At 43.5% G+C, this 19888-nt stretch overlaps 1 protein-coding gene across 2 annotated transcripts in view; it reads left to right on the top strand.

Moving 5' to 3' along the window:
• Nucleotides 1–19888, top strand: part of VGLL4 (vestigial like family member 4) — a 122904-nt gene that overhangs the window by 10579 nt on the left and 92437 nt on the right. The window contains exon 2 of one of the 2 annotated variants that reach the window (XM_019537031.1): nucleotides 16290–16381. The exons of the other annotated variant lie outside the window; for it this stretch is intronic. Coding sequence (XP_019392576.1) covers nucleotides 16336–16381 — 46 coding nt within the window. The 5' untranslated portion in view covers nucleotides 16290–16335. The remainder of the gene's footprint in view (nucleotides 1–16289; nucleotides 16382–19888) is intronic. 2 annotated transcript variants of the gene reach the window in all.

Below are 19888 nucleotides of genomic sequence, written 5' to 3' on the forward strand. Positions count from 1 at the left end.
CTTATAGGCTCGGCAGTGCTACGTTGGATAGCACTACAGAAGAAAGAGACTTGGGGGTCATCATTGACCACAAGATGAACACGAGCCTGCAGTGCGATGCTGTGGCTAGTAAAGTGACCAACAGAAAGAAGAGCAAGCTGAACTCGTACTTCAAACATGTCTGTTACTAATGATAGGAGTTTAAGTAGGGAAACTACACGTTGAAATCTGGGGCTGGAGGGGTTTTTTGATGAAAAGGCTAGCACTTTAGGACACTAAGGGCATTTATACACATGCTTTGGGAGTGGGGGGCCCACACTAGTTACTGGCTCCAAGAGTGGCTCTTATGTATCAGCGTAATTAAAAATGGCAGTGGGGACACTTTATCTAAAGCACATCCAACAAGGTTTAGATAAAGTTTGTCATAGTCGACTCCAAAAAGAACATGAGTGAACGTGATATAAATAAGCATGACTCCAAAATGAACATGAGTCGCCAATGTGATGAAGTAATAAGTAAAGCTAACTGCACTCTTTCTTGCGTAAGTAGGTGCGTCACGAACAGGTCTAAGGAAGTGATGCTTCCCCTCTATACAGCATTGCTCAGGCCCCATCTGGTGTATTGCCTCTGGTTTTGGGCGCTGCACTTCAAAAGGGATGTAGATAACTTGGAAAGGATTCAGAGGAGGACCACTCATTTGGATAAAGGCCTACAGGAAAAACCCTACAAGGACCAGTTGAGGGACCTGAATCTTTTCAGCCTCTGGAAGAGAAGGCTGAGAGATGATCTTGTGGCCATTTACAAACTCGTTTTGGGGAGCGGGGGGCAGCAGGAAATGGGGGCTGTTTATCAGGGCACCCATCGGGGTAACTAGAAACAATGGCCACAAACTGAAGGAGAGCAAATTTAGATTGGACATCAGGAAAAAATTATTTACTAGTGAGGGTTGCCAAAATATGGAATAAGCTTGCAAGGGAGGTGGTGCTATCTTTGGAGGTATTTAAGAGGAGATTGGACAAACACCTGGCTAGGGTCATCTGACCCCCAGCATTCTTTCCTGCCCAGGGCAGTGGGTCAGACTCAATGATCTAACAGGTCCCTTCCGACCCTGAAATCTATAAATCTATGAAAGCACCCTCACCACCACTTTTAAACACAGGGATGCTGATGCACAAGACTCTGGAGGCTGCTGGAGCTCATTGGACCTTAATCAAGTCTGTTATCTTAACTAATCAAGTTTGATGTGCTGAATTTCAAGCATGTCGGAACAGCCTCGCTGCTTGTGTATAGGCACCCTTAGAAATTATTTTTGCCTGCTGTTAACCTTTTGCCTTAACCCAGTACGAAATTCAGAATGCTTAGAAATTTGTTTTGGTTTATGGATCTCCCGTGTACTTACTGAAGGTGGTGCTCAACATGTTGGCACAATTTGTTGAGTCTAACAGGTAAAAAATAGTGTCAGTAACTAAAGACATTAGCATAAATTGAGATTTTTAGTTACTTTTTGTTCCCTCTATTACATAAGGAAGGATGAAGGATTAGAATTATCTGTTACTTTAAAACCTAATTCTTAGTTACACAAATACCTATATACCATCACTCACTTGGAAGATCTCTTTTTTTGTTTACAAGATGATGTAAAGGAACCGAATATAAATGCAGATCAGGCACTATATCATTACCATCATTGACCTTAAAACTGCTTTAGAAGAATTATTTCATATGGCTGTTTAGATTTCCCAGGATTGTTGTTCATTTCCTTAAACAAATCTGACAGACTTTTTTGCAGTTGCACCTATGTCAGTAAAGCTGAACTTTTTATAGTTATGTTTGCACTGTACATTGTTTGAAGTGACATCTCTATTTGATTACAACAAATATGCAGGCAGGTAGGTACTTTAACAGCTACTAATTTAAATCATTCTGACCTGCAAAAAATTTCGTGCTTTGGTAGCAAGTTTAACAGACAAATTTGGTTAACATCTGAGTCATGAAAATGATGAATTGTGGAGAGAGAAATGACCGAGATAATTGTATTTGCAAATATTACCACTGTGAGGTAAATGTTAATTATTTGGACTGATTTTTAGTGGTTTACCATTTTATAAAAAGAAACCAATTAAATAATGAATGTTTTATAGGTAAATAGAGATGGATTTTTGTAGAAATAACAAGGCTCAGGGCATTGATGAATTTCCTATGGGAATTCATTATTTGCTTATCGGTACTCTAGTTCTTTATTCTCTTTGAAAGAAAACAAAATGATGTCATTACCAACCAATCACCTTGTAGTATTGTTGCAAGTAAAAGATGAGTATGCTGACAGTTTGTTGCATGCCAGCAGCTGTTCAGTATTATGGCGTTATGAAAGAATGTCATCTGTAATCGTAGCGGAATAGCTTTGCCATTTTTCAGCATTTACTCTATACTGGGTAGAAATGAGGTTTGCTGAAAGAGCTCTGTGTTCATAGGTCCTCACAAGCTATGTTAGCCTACAGTTACCTTACAAGTGTAATTGTGGTTTATTTATATTAGTTATTGGGCAACTAAATAGTCCTATTGGTTATTTATTTTCCATTTCACTGTCTCCACACTTAAAATTGGACCCAATTGATTTTGTTACCACATATTCAGGATTTCAGTCAGATATTTTAAAGGACTGTACATCTCATTGATAATAAATAACTAATGATTAATTAATAGACTTATAGGAAGTACAGATTATTTTCTTCTTTATCTATAACGTGTTGGTCACAGGTATTACGGAGTAGTTGGACCCAGTGTTTTAGACTGTACTATAATACTATTACGTTTTTGTAAGGAACGTCCCTTGGATTCTAAACAATGTTTTAAAAGGCATACTGCCTTATCACAGAGGGAAGCAATGGAGCGAAAGTTCAACAACCAGCTATCATGGAGTCCACTCAAAGTAATCCTTATGTACTGTGTGTTGGCTGTGTAGCAGCATTCTCCTTAAGTGTGGGCAGATAATGCATATTTTCTGAAACCTCAGTCCTGCTGGAGGATCCCTGCTCAGGTAGTCCTGTCCTCAAGAAGTCCCTTGGACTTGCATTTATGGATAACATCCTCATGTTATAATGTGCTGGGGTCCATTCTGTACCATCTGGAGTCCACGAAATTTTCATACTGTATTTGCATATTTTTAAATTGCTTGTCACTGAACTTGGCAAACTATCCTGAAAACGCAGGCTGGGGTGCAGGTGTATTTGGAGTTCTATGCTTACTTTGCAGGCCATGTGCTGTTCTGTATGGGGAAATATCTTAGAATCACTATACTACAGTAATTGCTTGTACACTCATTCCACACTAAGGGCTCCTATAGATATGTAGTGAGGCTGCTACAATGTGCTATAAGGCCATGGTCTTACAGGCATGACTGGACTGATGAATGTTGTCAGGCACAGCCATCCACTGTGCCTGCAAGGCCTTGACCTTAATGTTGCACTGCCGCCCTGACTGGGAGTGCCCCTTTGTATGCATGCTGTGTGGGAGGAGAGGTAGAAGCCCCCCCCCCCAACATGTCCCAGGACCCTGCCTGACGAGCACTGATACTCATGGCAGGGGCTGGGACAAGCGGCAGCTGCGGAGAAACGCTGATGCAGTCTTGGCAGTTCTTGGTGGAGCCAGACGATGAGCAGAATACCAGCAGGGAGAGGTGGAATGCTGGCAGAGAGACATGGGTGGTGAAGCCTGGTAAGAATGGCAAAGCAGGGCATGGGGCGAAAAGCTCCAGTGCCAACCAGAGAAGCCCAGCGGGAAAGCCCACAGGTCCGGGCTTGGGGAGCTGAAGTTTGCCAGAAGGTCACAGTGGAGAGAGAAGATTGTCCTCATGATCCTGAGTGAAGACCGGGCTGCTCTGGAGAGTACGGGTACTGTGGCAGGGAAGGGTGGCAAGTGACGGAAAACACTGAGGGCAGCCTGCTGAAGAGGGAGGAGCCTGGCAGCAAAGGGGCAAGTTCTGCCAGGTGGTGGGTTCAGGAGTAACTGACTCCTAATCTGTTGGTCCCTGGGAAGAGTACTCGGAGAAATGGACAAAAGTCCTTCTCCCATCTCAGGAAAGCAGGGGGGTCCTGGGGTCTGAGTCCTAGGTACCCTATTGGCAGACACCAAACGTCTTCTCTTTTAGTTTAGTATCTTCTAAGTTATTGTTCACCCCAGGCTGGGGCATGTTTAGTTACCCGAAGGTTAGCCCGAAGACAAGGGATCCATTTGGGAGAGATTAATGGCTGAACAGACCCGACCTTGGTTGAGGTGGGCCTCACAGGTGAGAAGATATCATTGTGGAGAAGATTACAGGGAGCAGAGTCCTCCCAGGCTGTGGATGTGGTAAGGGTGGGGTAAAGGGGAGGTTTGGAGCCCCACAAAGAAAGACCAGGGTCACGACCCCTCTGAGACCACTGACAGTGAGCTGCCTCCCCCATCGATCAACATCAAAGTCATGGCAGGAGAGTAGAGGCAGCACTCCAAACCATCTAGGTGGCCTCAGGGTGCTGTCTCATCCTGATGTCACTGAGGAGGAAGGCAGTGACCAGAAAGGGGCTGGGCCTTACAGCACCTGCCAGCAACATGCTGCCTGACAGAGCCTCACTCTGGCTCTCTGGGCCCCTGTATGGCTGTCCCTATGTGGCTGGCCCTGGATAGTGCTCAGGAGTGCTCAGTGGCATGGAATAGTTAGGGATGGAACCATATGGCAGAAGTACTTCACCACAGCACATCCAAAAAGACTCTGCTGGGGGTGAGCAGCAGCTGGGAGCAAGTGATGGCACTGCTGCCAGAGACAGCAAGGCAGCAGCCCTGGGGAGATATCAAGGCTGAGCAATGGGTGCAGCAATCTGCAGCCCTCTGCAACACTCATCTGAGCCAGGCAACAGCTCTGGGGTGGGAACAGGCCAGGCAGAGGTAGCCAGTGGCCTGACCGGGGGGGGAAAAGGGGCCTGTTGGGCTCCTGAACATTGAACAGCCTCCCTGGTGCGTGTGCCCCAATTCATAAAATGGTTGCTGCTGGGTCATGGCATGAGCCTCCTGGTTGGACCCCCATCTGGGCAAGTGACTTCTGGGTGTGCAGGGTTAAAGTTGGGGGGCAGGGCAGCCCTGGGAGGGAGGCAGCTGGCTCCATGAGCCCCATCCTGCTCCCATGCCGGTATGTAGGAAAAAAAGGTTGGGAACCACTGGCGTAAATTACTACGCAGTAAGGGTGGACATGTGTAGATGTGTGCCTGTACTGCACAGTAATTTAGGCTAAGGTGCCTTAATGTGTCTCATGTAGATGCACCCTTAGAGCAATAACTAGATCAGGGGTGGGCAAAATGTGGCCTGCGGGTCGGATGCGGGGCTTCTAAAATACTTATACAATTAATATTTATCTGCCCCTGGCTGTCATGTGGCCCTCAACAGCTTGCCAAAACTGTGAGTGTCTTTCCACCCAAAATAATTGCCCGCCCCTGAACTAGGGCATAGGAACTGTCTCATTCTACAGCCTGTTTTGAACCCTGACGTGCTTATTTTCAGGGCAGCCTCAACAAAGCCCTTAAGTGTCAGCAGCTCTGTTAGGATTCAGATCAAAGTCTTGTGAAGTGCTGTTTGTGTTGGTAATGTTTTTCCTGGGACTGTTTTTCCTGTTCCCTTCAGCACATCCAACAAGAAAAACAGATATGGTGCTTGATGTTAGGCCCCTACTACTACCAAGTAGTAAATGTATGCTCTTACTGAGTCTGGAGGAGATGCATCTAAGGAATTCCTTACTTAAGACTAGCCTGCCTAGATGCCATCTATTCAGTTGGGAGACTAACAAGTTAAGTCGTGCAGGCTCAGATTCCACCAGAGTAGGTTGCCAAGTAATCTAGTGTCATGGTTTCTCCCAATGTCAAATGAGACAAAGTCTTGCATCTTTTTCCATTTTGCTGCTCTCAAAAATGAAGAAGGAGAAACTTCTGCATTCTCTATGTATAGAACTATTACTGAAACCTTACTTCCATGATCCTGGGTGCTAAAAATTGTTGGCGGTCTTTCAGGACTCTGTCACCTTAGATGTGAGACTGCTAGAGAAGGGGTGAGCATACTGCTGCCTTTGTTAGCCATTTTCAGCAGGCTCTGCATTGTGAAAAGAAGGTGCATTCTTTTAAATGAATTGGGTAGCCAGCCTCTGGATTTATTGCATACTCTTTCTCATCACTGTAGAGTTGTGTTATCTTATGAATACATAAATGTTGGAAAGGCTCTTTAAATCATCTGTGATCCTTGTGGTGAAATCTTGTTCTTTTTGTTTTGTGGGGTGCTGTTGCTGATTGTTAATCATCTGAATTTATGTAAGAACTGTAAACTGGGTTTATGTTCCCATAATCTTGGGCCCTCCTTTCTAGCTAGTGTAATTTGGAGAAATGCCAACTCTGTTTCAGGTGGATATGTTAGGGCAAATGCTACAATATTCGCTGAAGTTTTTTTTGTCTATACATAATATTATTTTTAATCTTGCCACATGCACTCCTATTGAATTTTCTGTCTGGAATTTTTGTGTTAAATGTTTCTACCTCCTGAAACTAAAAAGAGAAGCCTACACCAAATAGAAAACGGGACTCATCACCAAGAAGGACTGCACAGCAGTAGCTCGCACCTGTAGTGAGTGGACCAGAAAAGCCAAGGCAGAAGCCAAACTCAGGCTAGCCAGGGTAGAGTTGAGGACAACAAAAAGTCCTTCAAGTTGGAGGAAAAACAAAGAAAATGTTGGACCCCTGCTAAATCAATTGGGGCAGCTGATGTCTGACACTCAGGAAAAGTCTAATCTAAACTATTACTTTGCATCGGTCTTCCACCCATCCAAAGGGGTCACCCTGTCAGATAGGACGCAAAGCATCCAGGGGGCAGGAGGTGGGTCCACAATTGACATGGATCAAGTAATGGAACATCTTGAGAGGCTCAACATCCACAAATCATCAGGCCCAGATGGAATGCACCTGAGAGTCTTGAAGGAGCTGGTGGACATCATAGTATGCCCTATGGCAAAGATATTTGAGAACTCGTGGTGCTCAGGAGAAGAACCGAAGGACTGTGGAATGGATGCCTACGCAGTCAGATGGGTGGCTAACTGGCTTAGGGACTGCACCCAAAGAGTGGTGTTGGATGGGTTGTTCTCGGCCTGGAAGGAGGTGGGCAGTAGGGTCCTGCAGGGTTCGGTCCTTGGACCGGTGTTATCTAATATCTTCATCAGTAATTTGGCCAAGGGTATGGAGAGTACCCTCTCCAAGTTCGCAAATGATACCAAATTATAGGGCAAAGTTTCATAGTTGGTAGGGTCGGAAGGGACCTGAACAGATCATCAAGTCTGACCCCCTGCCATGGCAGGAAAAAGTACTGGGATCAAATGACCTCAGCAAGGTGTTTGTCTAGCCTCCTCTCAAAGTCCCCCATGGTAGGAGCCAGCACCACTTTGCTTGGAAGTTGGTTCCAGATCCTAGCCACCTTGACAGTGCAGTAGTGCCTCCTGATGTCTAGTCTGAATTTACCCTCTGCCAGCTTGTGACCATTATTTCACTCCTGGTAGTGCTCGGGGGAACAGGGACACCCCCAATACCTGCTGGTCCCCTCTGACTAGTTTGTAACAGACCACTAGATCACCCCCTCAGCCTTCTCTTGTGGAGGCTGAACAGGTTCAGGTCCCTCAGCCTCTCCTCATAGGGCCTGCCCTGCTGCATCCTGATCATGTGAGTGGCCCTCCTTTGGACCCTCTCCATGTTGTCTACATCCCTCCTGAAGTGCAGCACCCAGAACTGGATGCAGTACTCCAGCTGCGGCCTGACCAATGTTGCATAGAGGGGGAAGACCACCTCCTTGGACCTGCTTGAGATGCATCTGTGGATGCATGACAAGGTATAGTTCGCCTTCCTGACCATGTCCCCACACTGCCAGCCCATGTTCATTTTGGCATCAATAATGATTCCAAGATCCTTTTCTGCCTCTGCACTGACAAGAAGGGAGTTCCCTAGCCTGTAGGTATGCTGCTGGTTCTTCCTTCCCAGGTGCAGCACCTTGTTAATACACCGAAGGGCAGGGAGCAGATCCAGACCGACATGGAAAGGTTAGATTAATGGGCGGAACAAAATACGATGCAATTCAACAAAGATGAATGTAAGGTACTCCATCTAGGAAGGTGGAATCCCCAGCACACCTACAGGTTGAGGGATGACCTCAGCAGCTCAGAGGCTGATCGAGATCTTGGAGTCATAGGTGACCCCAAGATGAACATGAGCAGGCAGTATAATGAGGCCATCAAGAAAGCCATTCTCAACTTGTCGTGTATTAGCAGATGCATGACCAACAGATCGAGGGAGGTAATGCTCCCCCTCTATGCGGCATTAGTCAGGCTGCAGTTGGAGTACTGTGTCCAGTTTTGGGTGCCACACTTCAACAGGGACATGAAGAACCTGGAGAGGGTTTAGAGGAGGACTACTTGTGTGATTAGTGGTCTCCGGGAAAGAACCTACAAGGAGCGGTTGAGAGATCTGGATCTCTTCAGCCTTTATAAAAGATGGATGAGGGGTGACCTTGTAGCTGCCAATAAGTTTATCAAGGGAGGACAGTGGGGAATTGGGGATGTGCTGTTTACCAGAGTGGCCTAGGAGTAACTAGGAATAATAGGTGCAAAGTAGTGGAGAGGTGATTTAGGTTAGACATTAAGAAGAAATTTTTTACAGTAAGGGTAGGCAGAGTCTGAAATGGGCTTCCAAGAGAGGTGGTACTATCACCTAACTTGGAGGTCTTCAAGAGGAGGCTTGACAGTCACCTGGGTGGATCATCTGACCTTGGTCCTCTTTCCTGCCAGGGGCAAGGGGTCAGACATGATGATCCATTGGGTCCCTTCTGACTCTATAATCTATGAATCTATGACTGGAAAAGAGCCAGCGTGATCCCAATCTTCAAGAAAGGAAAGAAGGAACATCCAGGGAATTACAGGCCAATCAGTCTGATGTCCGTCCCTGGAAAGATCCTGGAGAAAACTATCAAGGGTTCCATCAGCAGCAGGCTAACGGAAGGCAACTTTCTGGCAATGCTTAGGGTGTGCATGTGGCAGAATGCCACGTCTGTCTTGCCCCAAAAACTCTGTGACAATTTAATTAACGTGGGCCCTGCAGATGGCAGGCCTCCAACTTAGGGTACCTAAAGAGAAAGGATACATTCCTGAGGGAGGGGGGAAACCTGCTCCCTCCGTGTACGTGACTGGCATAACATACCTGGGTGAGGGGCTTGGGCTCCCTATTATTCTGAGCAATGCCAGTCTACCTGGCAACCCATGATGCTTTTTAAAGTGGTGGCTGGCAGCCAACAGGTGCTGGTCTCCATTGGACCAGGTAAATGAGGTCATAAGGGCTATGTAAGTTAAGGACTGCCCAGGAGGAGGGGCAGTAGCCATGATGAAAACTCAGAGTGAGAAGAGCTGGACCATTTGAAACTTGCTCTCTCTCTCTTGAAACCCATGATCAATGAACTGCCTGTGGATGATGCTCGTGAGTAAGCTATCTCAGGTCTAACTATATATATAGCTTGCAGTAATTCAGATGTGTGATCAAAGGCTACCCAGCCACCCTGTTTGCTTTATGGGATTTCTCTGATATTGGTCTACCCTGTACCCTATTCCAAACCTACTCCTTGTAACCAGTAAAGTTCTCCTTTGTACTTAGCATGGGAGACTTATTGGGAGTGGGTCTAGATTATGCCTTGGGGTCCCTTTGGTTCAGCTGACTTAGGGAAACCACTATTCGTGCTTGAGACTGAGGGAAGCATCCCAAGTTCTTGAAGTGAGTCTAGTACCCTCAAGGACTACTAGGCCTTTGTTTCCCAGGGGGCACAGTGCCAGAATCAGGCCAGACCAGGCTAGCGGGTGTGCTCCAGCAAGTGGGATGGCTAGATGCGAGGCACCCCCAGGGAGACACTCGGAGCCTGGAAGGTGGTTGGGTGCAGTGAGGTGGGTGGCTCGGCACAGGAGCCCCCCCTACTGGCCTACCACAGTGCAACGTGCACCCCCTGAGTTTGGTGGTGCCCCCCCTGCAAAAAGGTGCCGTCGACACTGCTGGTGGTGTCTGCGGGTGGTCCCCAGTTGCCAGTGGCTGCTGCCAGTGCTGCCAGCAGCATCTGTGGGAGGTAGCCAGCTGTTGGTCAGCACTTGCCACCCCTCCCCCCCCACTGCTGACAGCGCCACGGCTGCTGGTGGGAACTCGCGGCTGCCACACTTCTGCCACTGACAGCGCTGCTGTCACCTGTGGGAGCTTGCTGTGCCCTCCAGGGGCACGTGGCGTTCATGCCCTCAGCTCTTCAACATCTTCATAAATGATCTGGATTCAGGCATCAGATGCAGACTGGCAAAATTTGCACACGGCACTAAACTATGGGGGAAGGCAGTCACACTGGAAGATAAGCTGGGGATATAAGCTGACCTGGACAGGCTTGCAAGGTGGGCAGACCAAAACCTTGGGAGCAAAAACCAGCATCATGCTTATAGACTCAGCAATGCTGTGCTTGCTAGCACCATGACCGAAAGAGACTTGTGGGTCTTCATTGACCACAAGATGAACATAAGCCACCAATGCGATGCCCTAGCCAGCAAAGCAAACCAAACTCTAGCATGCATCCACTGATGCATCTCCAGCAAAACCAGGGATGTCATCTTTCTGCTGTACTCGGTCTTGGTGAAGCTGCAGCTGGAGTACTGTTTCAGTTTTGGGCCCCCCACTTCAGGGTGGATGTAGATAAGTTTGAGAGAGTCCAAAGCAGAGCCACCTGTATGATCAAATGCCAAGAGAACAAGCCTTGTGAGGAGAGGCTGAGGGACATGGGACTCTTCAGCTTGGCTCAGGGGGGACTTGGTGGCAGCCTATTAATATGTAAGTGGGATGCACCAGGATCTGGGAGAACAGTTGTTCACCACGCCTCTCCAGGGAATAACAAAGTCTAATGGTCACACACTTCTGGACTGCTAATTTAAACTAGACATAAGGAAAACCTTTTTTATAGTCTGAGTGTCCAGGGTCTGGAATAGATTGCCCCCAGAGGTGGTGCAAGCACCTACTCGTCACTCATTCAAAATACGTTTGACTGCTTATCTTGCTGGGATCATTTGACCCCAGGAGACTTCCTGCCTTTGGCAGGGGGGCTGGACTTGATGATTTTGCGAGGTCCCTTCCAGCCGCTAATGTCTATGAAATCTGTGAGTTTTAAAAATCATGTCTGAAAGTTTTTCTGGAATAAATATAAATAATAAAGCTCATATAGGAAATAACAAATATTGAGACATCTGTTTTTGTGATCGTGTCCCAGAATGTAAAAAAAGCTGCAAAATGTTAAATGTAATTTCAGATACTGAATAGCGGATTTTTTTTCCAGTAATTTGTGAATGGAAATAGTTAAAGTAATTATTTTGAAATAAGTATTGACCAAGAGCATGCAGGTCAATTAGTGTCTGTGATGTTGGACAAAATGGAATCTCAGCAGTTTCTTGAAACAAAAGTAAAATGACAAGCACTTAATGTCAATTGATTTGGTAAAAGTTAACTGAGTAGTTGGTGTTAAGGTTTGTGGTCAAAATGGAGAGTCATGAAGTTATGGAGGCCATGGTAGTTGTCAAGAGAAAGCTTACAAGTAAGATGTATCTTAGGGTCCTGCTAGCGGGGATTTTCATGCTAGATTTGGGACAGAGTGGGTGAAAACAATAACTGAGCTGTTTGTCTTGAAAGTGGGAGAAGTGTGGAAATTCTAAAGACAAGACCCAGGTTGCATGTTAATATCTTGGGGTGAAAACAAAAATGGCACCTGTTTTAGTTGTTCAGAAAGAGCACGTTTCAGGAGTCATCAGTGTTTGTGGCCATTTTGTTCCTCCCTATACATTACATACTACCCTTTGGGTGCATCTACATATGCTATTAATGCTATAAAGCAGGGGTTTTCACCCTCTTTTAGTCTAAATACCACTGGTAGACGGATGCCAAGGAGGGGAGGGGGTAGCGTGTGGACAACGGCGGCGTAGCGTGTGGCTGAACATGGAGCAGGGAGTGGGGACGGAGTGCCGCCGCCTCCCAGGGGCAGGGCTGGGAAGCTTACCGGGCTGGGGTGAGGGCAGCGGTGCCCCTCTGCGGGGTGGGAAAGCTCACTGGGCTGGTGTGTGGTGGTAATGGCCACTGTGTGTGAGCTTCCGCACCCTGCAGAGGGGCACCACTGCCCTTGTCTCACCCCAGCCCTGCTCCTGGGAGGTGGTGGCACTCTGTCTCTGCGTGCCTGCACATACTCTGTAGGACCAGTCTAAGTACCTGCAGGGGTACCTGGTTGATAACCCTTGCTATAAAAGCTTACTGTGCAGTAAAATACTGTCCAGCAAACCATCCCTGGGAGCACGTCTGCACATGCTCCCTCTTGGGAGCAACCCAATTACAGGCCTGCTCCTACCCTGTACTGGCCCTTTTATAGGGCTATTGAACCCTTTTACAGAGTTAGAAGATCCTAGAATAGGAGCTTTACACAGAGTTACTGAATTTTGCTCTCTGCCTCCCCCTCCCACCCCATGTTGCCCCCCAGTTTTGCCTTCCATTCCACAAATGTTTTAGGAAAGAAATGAAGATCAAATAGAGTTATGTTTTCAACTTGTTAAATAGGTCAGGAAACTGAATGATTGTATAAGTGGTGCCTAGATTGTAATAGCGTTACAATTTCATTAGCATAATCACTGGGCTGATGGTAATGCCCCCAAAGAGGTTCCTAAACATTATCTTCAAATTAAATTTAGATAAATGTTTTGTAAAAGGTGCAACTGCCTCAAAGTTATGCACATGCTTAAACATTCCTCAAAATACCAGACATTTGTTTGCAAACTGCACACTATCAAAGCTGCTTTGATTCTGAAGAATTTCTGCTTTGCAGCACTGCTGTGTTTTTTCCAAAACTGTTACCCTAGTGATTGATGGTAAATATTTTGGATTGATTAAAAGGAAAAAGTGGTGTTTAGTATTGAAAATGTACCTCTTTAAATATCTTTTAGGTCCACATTAATCGGCATGGAGGGGCAAGGAATGTTTAATAGAATGGAATTTGCTGTCAGATACCAGTCATGGCTGGGAAGATTGCAGCTGACTGAATACTGTATTATTAAGTAGGGTAGGATATAAAAAAATCTGCATGAAATTTATCAGAGCACAGTACTTATAAATGGGTGAATTTTCTGTAGTTTTGTAATTTCTTTTCTTTCAGGCTGTTTCATAAGAATTCAGCTTTTCTACATCAATTTATTAAATAAATGGCCAGAAGTTAATTGCATTTTTGTTTGTTTTGTTCACTGTTTGGTTTTACTTTTATGTGGAGAAAATGAATTGGACTCTTAAATGTTAATACATTATTTGGGCTTAGTTACACAGGGTTGACACAGTAGAAGGTTATGAAAAGCTGGATGTTACAGTTATTTTTCTGTAAATGAATTGATCAGCTAGAAACTTTACTTGTTTCAAGATATTTTAGATTTGTACTATACTAGCAAACTACATGTTGTTTATCAGAAATGTGTTCTCTCCAACTTTAGAAGTAGAGACTAAGGACAGATTTTCTATATTTTGAGGTAGAGAACTCAAGGGGAAAAGCTAATATAGTGACAATTTATAACATTTTGGATTTTGGTAGATTTGCCTTCTCCATCCTTTCTTCTTGTCCATGCCTTTATTTAATTGTTTTTATTTTATTTTATTGCAACATTACTTTGTGTCCTTGAAAAAGGTTACTGTTTCAAACAGGTGCTTTTCCTTCCCAGCAGACTGCAACTATGAATTTTACAGAATATATTAACCAGATGCCACAGGTTCTAGGATCGCTTTTCAATGCATTTGCCAGATAGCGGTGTATACCAGCTTCCACAAACAGACTGAAAGGCAAAGAATTTGTTAAAATGTGTATTGTATAAATATATCTAAAAAGTGTCATTCTATTAAAAATCAGGTTTTTATTTGTATAAATGCATAACGTACAAGCCATGTATTTAAAAAAAAAAAAAAAGTCAGGAGAAGTTTCATAAGGTTGTCGAGTTGATCTGTACAGAAATATGGAGCCGCTTGAATGAAGGGGACCTGTGCAATCATAATTTGCTCCCCTTATGTATTACCATTATGTCATAGTCTTCCTGTGAGCACAAGCTTTTAAAGAGGCCCCACATTTGGTGTACAGAATAATGTTCAACTAATGAACAGCTATATTTGGGTTATGTCTTCATAGTATAATGGAGTGTCATGCCCTTAAATTTAGTTGTGAACATGGTAGCTTGCACACTGGAGTCTATGGTGCAAAGTTGCATTTGCACAGAGATACCTGAGCTAACTCTGTATCCACTAGCTGTGGATCTGGAAGCAGAATGGCCATAGTGTGGTTCTGCATCTCAGCTAATTATTCTTTCTGCTCAGTTATAGCTCAGACACAGCACTACTTCAGTGCAGCTTTTCTGCCACCTGTTCTAAAGCTAATCTATCCATAGCAAGCTTGGCTATTTCTGTATGGTACTGGTTTGACCACATGGACATACCTTTTCATTTCTCTCCATTGTTTAATGGGTGGGCCCATATTTCATTTTCTGCACACCATATGAAACCTGTTCTGAAGGTAGATTTTTCTCATGAACTTTTCTGTGCCCTTCGCCTTTCTAGCATCTTGAATGCTTCACAAACATTATTTATACTTTACCTTATTTCTGTGAAATGAGTAGTTACCATTTTCCCTATTCAACAGATGGTGAACTGAGGCGCAAGATCAGTTGGCATCTGGTGATTTTGATGACTAATTTGTAGGGTCATTAATTGTTTTTTGACACATTTAATGGGAAATGTATGCTTTTCCTTTGTATTATTTGGATGTATTGGCAATTTTTTTTTACAATTTTTGACTTGTCAATTGACAAAACTTTATTTGACCAGTCAAATACTCAACTCTACTAATTTGTGATATCTTAGGTATGATTTTTCTAGAATGTAGTTTTATGTAGCACTTCAAAGCACAGCTGTTACTGATATTAGGTGCATCTGTGAGTTATTGGGGATAGGTTGTAACTGTTGGTCTAAGGACATAGGTGGACAAGGTTCTTTGAATGAATCTGATATTTTTTATTAGACCAACTTAAATAGTTGGGGGAAAAAATTTCTTAGCAGGCTTTCGGGTTTAAAAACCCTTCGTCAGGCTGTAACTTGCTTAGCATCATACAGGAACTCTGTGACAGAGGCAGGGGAAACATCCAGCTTTCCAGGGCAGTATTCAACTGTCTTGGCCATTCAGCCATTTTTTCTCTTATGGAAGTTTTGGTTTTATTCACACCTACCAATTTCTGTCAGTCTGTTGCAGATGTAAACAGCTTTCTATTTTCAGTACACAATGGTGATTCATTCTTGCAGCAGGTCCATTGTCTGTACTGAATGCGGACTCCACTCTTTCTCACCCAGCTAGCCTGGTGGAAGTCTGAAGCTGAAATTTGTAAAATTATGTTCAGCCTTGGACTGGAGCATGTCCAGTACAGACATGCCAGATCACTGACGGCCTTTTCTCTTCCTCACTGACTTCAGGCTGCAAGGGAGCCAGCTGCTCCCCCTGAGTCCCTCCCCACTGGAGGCAGTGGAGCATGCTAGGAGCTGAGATTTCCATCCCCCAGCTCCCCCAGAGTAGTGTATGTAATGATAGAAACAGTTGTCTCTTGATTTGGCATTTGTGGCAGCACAAAATAGCAAGCATGAAGATGTCCCTACCCTTTGTTGAACCACATCAGTGGCATGAAAAAAGGTAGTGTTAACTAGTGTTGCTTCATTGCAACAGCCATCTGTTTACCTCTGTGGCATAAGAGTGCGGGCAGCCTGGAGCTAGCTGCCCTGGCCAGATGCTCTGGGAACTTGGGATCCAAACCTATACACCCCAGAAATTCCCATATAGGATTAGGCCTCTCAAACCCTGGGGACTTCTGCCTTGCTTATAAAGATGTCTCGGAGAATCTTGGGAAGCCTCTCTGTGTGCCACAAAAGGCAGGCTTTCTGCCTATGAAAAAGCATCCTGGGTGCTCTGGGTGCGCATCTCTGTAAGCTGGGAAAGTCTTTGTGGGTCCTGGCATGGAGGCACAGGATCTGGGGAATCTCCAGTGCCTTGTGCCTCTGTGCTTCATGCAGAAGCATGGTGTAGCAGGCTCATGGCCACAGGGGAGCCTGTGATGCCCTGTGATGGTTGTGTGGCCCCTGCCTGGCTCTGGCTCAACTGTAGTTCTCCTTTCATCACTCACCTGTCATGCCTTGTTCTTACTGCAGGTTGTGTAATGGAGACTGCCTGTGGACTCTGAGTGAGCCTGACCCTATGTCCTTCACCTCCTGGGTCCCCTCAGTCGCAGCCTTGCCCCCAGGTTAGTAGGCCCTCTCGCCTGTCTGTACCTCTTCCAGGCACCTGTAGCCTTAAAGCAAATTGTATGGCTCTGTTTCTTCCCTATACCATGTGCCAAGCCTTGGCATTGGGCCTGTGCCCAATGCAAGACGTTGGGTGATGTGTGTTTCACCTAGTAGAGTGTATCAGCTTGATCCACTTACTTTGGTTATATCTGTTTTTATCCTAAGTGTCCACATGGTATGTGTAGCACCACAGATGAGAACTATACAGAAGTCCCTGTTTGAAATTGGAACTTTTTTTGAGCAGATTGCAATATTGGTGGCACATCTGGCTCCTTCCTCCATAATACTGCAAACGGCCCAAACCATGGGACATTCTCTTCTTTGTAACATTATAAGGGTAAATGAAGCACTTTAACAATAGTATGTATCCAAGGTCTAAATACTGTTTGAAGGCAGCCAGAGGATGATTTTCTAATTTTGTGGTTAGATTGCTCAAATGGGGTGTGACAACCTGAGTTCAGAGCTCTGTTTCAGTGAATGTTTTATTTACACAAGGTGGAATAGTGTAAACAAGAGGCAGAGAGGGCACCCTACTTTGGAATATCTGGTAGGTTGGTCATTAGAGAACAGTCCTGACTGGGCAGTTGAGTTGATAATTTGCTGAAATTGAACCTGGATTTTCTGGTCATGTAGATAAGTGTTGTGATCTATCCAGGATGCCATCATCATGACTGGGTCCTCCTCCTCTTCCTCCAGCAGTTTTATACACTCAGCCCTTCATTTTTGTTTTTATGATATATCCTTTTGCTTTTACAAATACTCATATTTATTTCAGTGTTGAATGAAGCACAAAAACATTTATTTTTCAGTTTTGTGTTTTGGTGAAAGTCAGCTTTTTTTGTTTGTTTGTTTTTGGTTTGATCCAAACCAAATTTTTGTTTTAACTTCAGCTGCTCAATTGGGGGAAAAAAATCTCAACACTTGTTCATACAGTTATCTTTCTTTGTGATCATGAATTTTCACTAGAACAAGTAATTCTGGCCTGATTGCATTTTACATTAATAGGTCACACAGGGTGTTTACTTCTGGTTCAGTAAATCTGGATTGCATGTTTATATTTTCTTTAATTTTCTGAATAAGAACTGCACTCTGCTAAAAGACATTTGGAATTTTTTTTATGGTTTGCTTTGTATTAGGTCAGTTTTCTGTGAGACTGAACAAATAAATCCTAAGAAAATTTATTTTCAAACTTCACCTACCAGAAATACTCAATAATACTCAAATGGTACTGAAATGAATTCTCTTTTAAAACCCTGTATTCTTTTGATAATGACAGACTTTTGTATGCTAGTCAGCTCAGTATGTTTTCAGGGTATGTTTCTTTTATTTTAACCAGATTTTATTTTATTATATAATATAAAAGTTTCTGAGTTCTCTTGAAACAATACTATGATAGTAATTGGCTTTCTTCCAATGTATATCTACATTCCAGGTCTGCTTCCCCTAAGAACAGCTCTGTACTCTCAGGAGTAACTGTACCATTAGTACTCTCTATTCTGCAATTGCTTTTTAGGGCCCAGTTATAGTTTCGTAGATGTTAGGGTTGGAAGGGACCTATTAGATCATCAATTCCGACACCCTGCCCCAGGCAGAAGAGAATGCTGGAGTCAGATGACCCCAGCCAGGTGTCTCTCCAATCTCCTTTTAAATAGTTCCAAGGAAGGGGACAACACCACCTCCCTTGGAAGCATATTCCATATTTTGGCAACCCTCAATGTAAAGAACTTTTTCCTGATGTCCAGTCTGAATTTGCTCTCTTTTTGTTTGTGGCCATTATTTCTAGTTACCCCAATATTTAGTTATAGGTGCCTGACAATAACAAAAAGAAAACTAGCTCAGCAATGGATCCACCATCTCTTGTTTTAGTATATTTGTATGCTAACACAGTACTTGCTCAGGTTTCAGTGGAGGACATTTTTACATTATAGTTATACGTGTTGTCAGTTTTAAAATGTTATGTGTTTTAATTTACATTATAAATTTTACTAAATTATAAGTTATGGCTCAAATACACCATTATCATTTTAACTCTGCAGCCAACAAAGCTGTCTCTTTAGTAGACAATTGGCATATAGTGATAGATTCTGAATTCAGGAGTATGCAGAATCTCGTTTTTTTGGGTGAAGCCTGTCAATGCAGTGCAATAAGGCTTCATCTTTATTGGGATTTCCAATCACGATTTTTATTTAGAGTACAAGCTTTATCATCGTGCATGTAATAATAGTGTGTTTTTTCCTCTCTTTATCAGAAAGGTATAATTTAATTATATCAGTCTGTATTTTAGATTGATAAATATCAAAGTAATGCAACTGAATAACTAGTTATGATGTATTTATTCACAAGTAAAATACTATGTATCAGTTTGCAAGATATTTTGTTGCACACTTGTGATTTCAGTTTTCTTTGAATAAAATAAGGATTTATTTATGTGGTAGAATGTCCCTTCCAAAGCTGCAATACAAAGAAAAGTAACAGAGTTTACTTGCTGAAGTAGTGCTTTTTTTACATGTAAAAGAGGGAGCAAATTTTCAGACAATTCTTTTATGGCAATTAAGATGAACATTTTTTCCTATGGGGAAAAATTGCCTTGTTTTAGAGAGAAACCTTAGGCTTCCCTGCCTTCTTTTCATTGACTTGCCTTGTCTAGAATGCTAGATAAATTTTGTCTGACTTGTAATGATCACTGGTTATATTTAATGTGTTGTGGTACCACTAGGGAATTGGTCAGCTGCCTTAATCCATTCTGCTGAACTTCTCATGACTCTCAACAGATGTTTTGCCTTTAAAGGTCAATTTTAACTTTCTGAACCAACTAGCTCTATGTGTCCCAGAGTTTGCCAGGTAAGAATGGGAATGTGGTTGTTTGACATCAGGAGTAAAATTCTACCAGTTTATTTTTTCTGTAGGTATATTTTATTTAAGAAATGAATACAAATACCCAAATTCATAATATAATGAATGAATAAGTTTGAAAATAAAAGAGAAATGGCAAAAAATGGGGAAAATAAAATTATTCAGAATATTATGTTTAGGAGCAAAATTGTTCTTTATCACTACATAGTAATAATTCTTATTTGTAATACAGCAGTACTTAAAGCCTAAATAAGACTATAGCTTGATGGTCTCTAGGTACTGTACAGAGAGATTGCAATGGTTTGAGAACTCTGGTGCAATGAACAGGCTAAGGGAGGAAGAAGACGACATTGTAGGAAAGTTAGTAAAGGAGATCTAGGTTACTCTCTTTGAATGTAGAGGCAAAGTCATTTCACATCTCAGAAGAACAGCATGAAAATAGGAGAGACAGATAGGAATGAAGTTAAAACTAATATCAGATGTATACTTTTGGTATTTAAAATCTATGTAACAATGTGTTTCCATTAAAATCATTGCTGTTCCATAGGACCTGCAATACCACATCAGATGTCTGTCATGTCTTGTTCAAACCCAGTTTCTTTCTAACAATG

This window comes from Crocodylus porosus, unplaced genomic scaffold (assembly GCF_001723895.1).
Source record: "Crocodylus porosus isolate Cpor-Errol unplaced genomic scaffold, CroPor_comp1, whole genome shotgun sequence".
In the NCBI taxonomy this organism is placed as follows: Eukaryota; Metazoa; Chordata; order Crocodylia; family Crocodylidae; genus Crocodylus; species Crocodylus porosus.